Consider the following 6,225-nt stretch of genomic DNA (forward strand, 5'->3'; position numbering starts at 1 on the left):
CAGATAGAGGCTGCGGAGGACAATGAAACAGCTGGCTATGTTAAAGCAGTTCATTTTGGTATTCTGTATGTCTTATCTCATATAGCTCGCGAACTGTATGTGTGTGAATGAGTGTGCCGCACACATGCACAAATCTTACATGTTGTGGCGAAATAAACCCTGAGAACAAAGACATTTGGAGACTTTGGAGTGTTGTTAAGTGTGGGGTGAGGTTTTTTATCATGAATGTCTTCCTTAGCAACAAAAATAATAAATACTGAAGTTATCAGTTAAAAACAAATGACAAATTATATCCTGATACTCCAAATTTAAAAACTTTGTTGGCAGACTGACCTGCGTTCCAACTCTCACCCGGTTTACTGATGGACTGTTTAGCCACTTGGAACAAATGAACAAAACAGAATCAATTTGTACTTTTTATAGCCTAATAATCAAGTGAGCAATCAGTGACCAAATTAAAATCCAGCATCTATGGACTCCATTTAGCTCTGCTTTTGCTCCTGTAGGAAATATCTGGCTTTTCAGTGTGGTCAGTGGGGCAAGGCTTCAGTTGAATCAGCCTTGGATTGGGATCTGGAGTGTTTGGAGGCCAAGTCAAATCCACACACTCATTAAACACGTATGTGTTTTATTTAAGGTATAGATGAATGTATGGTTCTGTTGTTTTTCTTACAAAATGTGTATGTGTTAGTCCCCGTAGGGAAATTACTCCTCTGCATTTAACCCATTCACCCAGTGAAGCAGTGGGTGAACAGTACCTTGCTCAGGGGTACCTCAAGGTAGCCGTTCAGTGAAGTTGAACCCCCGACCTTCCGATCACGGGGCAACAACTCTACCTACTCTGCTATCCCTGCTATCCCTTTCAGCATGTCTTTCTGATGTGTAGTTTATTATATTTAAGCCATACAAAAACATGTTTTTCCTATCTAAGATGGCTAAATCTATCATTAAATGCAGTAGATGTTAGTGTTTCAGCATTTAATCAGTAAAAAAAGCAAAATTACCAGGGCCAATAAAACAAAAAGCAATACAGTTTATACCAGTGGTATTAAACATAGGCTTTAATCTTAAAGCCAACACCTGTGATCTAAAAGGGTCCAGTCCAGCCATAAAGATGACTTTACTTTACTTACTTTATTTATTTTCCATTTTATATGTTAGCTATAAAGGGGTTTTTTTTCTGGCCAGGCCCAGAGTGTAGTTTTATCTTCCCGCCAGCAGGCGGCGACGTTAACGTTTGTAGTTTAAAGAGAGTAAAATAATCAAAATGGCGCTGCCCAGACCAGGTAGGTGGACGCGTTGCTATGGTTGCTAAACACAAACCTTAGCAGTAAACGTATCACAACGTTTAAATTGTATTAATTTAACGCACAAAAACTTCACAGCGGTGTTCTTCCTGTTTTGGTTCACTGTGCCGAGTCTAATTCGGTGTGTCTGTGTCTGCAGGGAGGCCGGCGGGTGTCGTATCCTTCTCATTTTATTATTAAAACGTGCACGCCACAGTCAGAAAAGTATCTGATAACGAGTGATGCTTAACTTTGCACCCAGCTGTCGTCTGTGACTCTGCAGCTGCTGCTCCACGTGACAGCCGCCTATTTTGTCTTCTACTTCGTCTTCACTCTCGGGTTAATCATCAAAAAGAGTGAGTGATGTCTCTCACGCGGCTTTTCCAAAGACTCTGATGTACCTGCACTCGGTAACCGTGTCTGCTGCTCTCAGGCTTGGTGCTGTCTTATCCTTCCGATGCTCTGGTGTGTGACATCTTTCTGCTCTTCCTGCTGGCTGCTCTGGAGTTTCTCCATTTCTACAGTGGTGAGAAAACGATCAAAAAGCCGGTTGCACCATTGCAAGCATGCTGTTATCATGCCCTACTTATTATACGTTTAATACAGCTTCTTGAAGCTGGCAAGGTTGATAGAAAACATGCTGGACCCTGCACAAATTCACATTTACTTCCTAACCATCCAATTTGTAGGTCTAAACTATGAAGTGTGATACATATACTTAATACATGTAAATATTTGTGTTCCAAGTTTCTATTTACATTTTAGCACAACATGTAAACGAGAAAAGAAGGGAAAAAAACATGTACGACCGCTTACACGCACTCATGATAAACCAGATTAACCAGATTTGGTTTATTATCACAAGATCCTGGATTCAAAGAATTTCAAATCTGATTTTATAAAAGGCTAAATAAGGTAACTTTTTATTACAAAGGTCTTAGTTAATAGGAAATTGCAAAACATCCATTTAAAATTATATCAGATTTTTATTTATGGCGTATTAATTAGGTCTTTGCAACATCTCTTCACTGCAAAGATTGTTTATTGGCTGCTGGTGTGCTGTAGGTCAGGAGGTAAAGGTACATATATGTCATTAGATAGAAAGCACTTCAGCATATGAATGGGTACATAAAGTGCTTTGAGGGTTCTTTGAGAGTAGAAAGGCACTATTTATAAACCAGTCCATTTACCATATGCAGCAATAGCACCAGTTGTACCTTACAGAGAGTGGTCCAAAAAAGAGAAAGTATTCAGTGAGCAGCAGTTCTCTGGGAAAAAATGTCTTGTTGATCCCAGAGGTCAGAGGACTGCTTGGATTTCACCACTCGTTACAGCCAAGGCATGCAGAAGAGCATCTCACAACACATTGAACCTAAAAACAGAGGGGCTACAGCAGCAGAGGACAGCATCAGGTGCCGCTCCTGTCAAGTGAGAACAGGAAACTGAGGCTACAACACTGGCTCACTAAAACTGGACAACAGAAAATTGAAATAATGTTGCCAGGTGTGGTTCTTGAATTCAGCTGCGACATTCAGATGGTATGATCAGAATTTGGTGTAAACAACATGAAAACATGCATCCATGTTCAGCCTTCCTTGTATCAGTGGGGTTCAAGCTGCTTGTTGTTGTATATACAGAATGTCCTCTGGGCTCCACTTCAAGGTCTTTAGTATCAACTGAATATCATTTAAACACCGCATCTGATCCTTTATGACTACACTGTGCCCATCTTCTAATGGCTGCTTCCAGCAATGACAACAAACAATGCCACAAACGTCAAGTTGGGATATTTGGTGTACCTAATAAAGTGACCACCACATGCAGTGCTTTTGACTCTCCAGTAGTCCCCTTACACTCAGTTTGTTTCCTTCATAATCCTCTTATCATCGCTTGGATTTTTTATCTTAAGCTGAAAAGTGCTGACATCAGCCGATGTGATGCAGTTTAAACATGAACAATTACAAATATCTGCCTGCTAACAGATCCTGAATCATTTAAGTGAGAAAAGAGGAGAGGATATATCATTTTATTATATTTTTAACCAGGTAATAAAAGTAAAACAAAAAAAAGTAATAATCATTAATTTGTTGTTTTATGGTTGCTTATCCAGTTAAGGTTAGAGGAGAGTCCTTCATATTATTAATCCTCACTTACTAGTTAGCAAGGAGGACACAAATTGTACCTTAAGAGGGTTTTGAAAGTTTTTGCAAACACTGAAATATGTGAAAAATGAGGGCTTGGGTTGTGAAAATACATATTAACAGAATGACTATTGATATGCTTTGAGAAATGTTGTTAGTAAATTGAATGTGATGATATTGATATCTAAAAACAAAATAATAGCGTTTTCATATCATATGTTTACATGTGGTAATATTGTAAGCATTGTTCTCACTAAATACATGCACTTATAATTCAAACATACTCAATCCATGAAGCCAATTTCTTAACCAGTTATGCAAAGAGGAAGAGGCTAGCACAGAGAGCTGACTGGTGTTTTTGAACCCATAACCTTTTTTCTGTGAAGCAACAGTGCTAACCACTGTGGCACTGTGCGGCCTGAGCGTAGTCAAGGACGAATGTGACTGCTTCAAATGGACACATTCATCAGTAAACTCAAAGACAGTCTTTACACATTGCTTTTCTCTGAGTCTACAGGTGTGAAGGGCAACCTGACAGAGAGCGAGACCTATGTTTTTGGCAACCTGCTTTTGACGGGGGCAACCATCCTGCTGACGGTCTACTTCCTAGTGTGGCAGAGCTACGTGATGAGGGCGGATGTAATCGTCAGCAGCGTCTCACTCGGTCTCTATGGTTTAGACGGAGTCCTGGCTTTCAGCACTTTAACCAGATTTGCCAGGTTTGTTTCACTTTCATGATTTCACTTCTCAAAACTAAACAAAAGCTTTTATATTCAAACTCAACGGCTTCATTCATGACAGGCAAAGAGGCTTTTATTGTATTACCCCTACTATGCCTTCCCCTTTTTTATTTTGACAAGTCAGCATAATTGACAGATAGGTTGGTAAATTACAATATCTGGTGTCAAGCACAGATAAAACACTTCATTATTCCCACAGGAGGCTGGCCTACATTTTAGGCTCCATTTATTTTGATTGAGTTGATTTGTCGACATCATTAGCATCTCATACGTATGTTTTGAAAGCCCCCACATTACCGCGCTTTCTTTGTGTTCATGCTATTGTTTATGAAACAAATAAGCCCCGGTTCCCTTTAGGACATGTCTGAATTATTGATAATGGCAGCATTCTTTCAAGTGATACTGTATACCTTGTGCAATGTCATCACATCCTCAAATTTTCCTCCCAGGACAGATGCAACGACGATAATTCCCTCTCTTATTCTGATCGGAATCTCTATTGTGTACACGAGGAGCAGATCAGTGAATAAATCTGTGTGAGAGGGGTTTAGTTTGTGTGAAAAACCATGTAAACTAACAATCCTCCTGTTGGGCAGCTCGTTTCATGAGTGGGTTGTGCGTATAATGAATGTGCAATGATACAGCTTATTTTTATATGTTGTTATTTTTTTGTTTGTTTTTCAGGGTCCACTCATGAAGAAGCCCATGAAGAAGTCATGTTGTTGTTGTTGTTGTTTTTTTTTTTATATCTTATCTCACAGTGTGTCTACTGTGATTTCTTTTTGCAAGAAGAAAACCACAAATTATCAGCATCACTTGGATTGTGTTGTAAATACTTATTTGGACTGTCGTGCCTATTATAAAAGTAATATAAGTTAAAATGCAGGGATAGAAAAATATGAGTTAATCTGTGCTGAGAGGTTCTCAGGGATTTTTTTTCACATTAAAATGTTTTTTTTTATGTGTGTTCCTGTTTTGTACAGTAGAGGGTAGAGTTGCGTTGATAAAGTTTTGAGTCTTCACAGATGATTTTCCTTGGAAAATATTTTTGAAATAAATAATATAGGGTTTTTTTGTGGGATGTTTTAATAAGTCAACTGGAGCGTGGTCACGCATATGTACAAATCACATTTCTAAGTGCAAACAGAGCCTGAAGTGACCTGAAAATATCACATATCAAATATGAATTCTGCATGCCAGCTTCTTAGACTTCAGCTGAGCATATCAGATGCCAGATCAGGCACTCAGAGCAGTTTGTCAGTGTTGTTCTTTGAGGCATTTCCGACTCTCCTTTCTTCAAACAGATGAAGTTAATGATCAAACACAGGGACAATGTTTCCAGAGTAACCACTTTCAAAACAATCCACATTTCAGAGTGCCCGTCCTTGAGCAACAAGCACGCACAAACACTGGCTGGATGTCAGCAGCAACGTTTATACAAAGACTTTTGTGCTGTGAATTCTAAGGTGATTCAGGGGGATCAACAAAAAATAAGGCCTCTCTGAGAACTGCATTATCTTAGTGGTTTTCTTTGCAAGGACAGCACAATATACAAAGAGTGGTCATTCTTACCAGCTGGTGACACTGAAACCTGGGCAGTGTTCCACGCTGTTGCTCCTCTTTCAGTCCCCCCACTGAATTCGACTAGTTTACACCAGTCACTGTGCTGCTGCACAACGACAAACCTGCAGAATTTAAAAGCTTCCACCTGAGAAGAGCTTTCATGGAAAATGAAAAATGCGTTTCAATCAATGCATGTAAAGTTGACGGTTTATTTTGTACTGTCATTGGTAGAATGTCACCCACGACATCTCATGTGAGATCCCACGTGTCGTTTATATTTTGAAACAATGCTTCCAACCGTTGCGCAAGGTTCCCCCACGGTAAACCGGAATAAGTAACAATTTTAAAGAACTTTTTGCGCAATTACTCCTTTAACCACTTAAACCCCTTAAAATCAAACTGCGGGAGAATAAGGAAGGACTACCCCCCGTTTGGCGCCAAACGATTACATGATTTGCATTAACTTATATTGTAAAGAATAGTGACTGGCGACAT

At 39.4% G+C, this 6,225-nt stretch overlaps 1 protein-coding gene across 1 annotated transcript; it reads left to right on the top strand.

Moving 5' to 3' along the window:
- The first annotated feature begins 1,257 nt into the window (after window positions 1–1,257).
- On the top strand, window positions 1,258–5,237 carry LOC146382720 (transmembrane protein 80-like). The gene is made up of 6 exons (XM_084933578.1): window positions 1,258–1,286; window positions 1,447–1,463; window positions 1,549–1,642; window positions 1,720–1,812; window positions 3,945–4,146; window positions 4,852–5,237. The coding sequence occupies exons 1-6, from the start codon at window positions 1,268–1,270 to the stop codon at window positions 4,862–4,864; spliced, it is 438 nt and encodes a 145-aa protein (XP_084789704.1). The 5' UTR covers window positions 1,258–1,267; the 3' UTR covers window positions 4,865–5,237.
- The last annotated feature ends 988 nt before the right edge of the window (window positions 5,238–6,225 follow it).

This window comes from Perissodus microlepis, chromosome 7 (assembly GCF_051167445.1).
Source record: "Perissodus microlepis isolate ML-2025 ecotype Zambia chromosome 7, ASM5116744v1, whole genome shotgun sequence".
NCBI lineage: Eukaryota > Metazoa > Chordata > Actinopteri > Cichliformes > Cichlidae > Perissodus > Perissodus microlepis.

What these genes read in the sequence shown, in the direction of transcription:
- LOC146382720 (XM_084933578.1), top strand. An exon ending in CGGGTTAATCATCAAAAAGA is followed by an intron (nt 1,643 to 1,719) that starts GTGAGTGATGTC and finishes TGCTGCTCTCAG; the next exon opens with GCTTGGTGCTGTCTTATCCT. An exon ending in GTTTCTCCATTTCTACAGTG is followed by an intron (nt 1,813 to 3,944) that starts GTGAGAAAACGA and finishes CTGAGTCTACAG; the next exon opens with GTGTGAAGGGCAACCTGACA.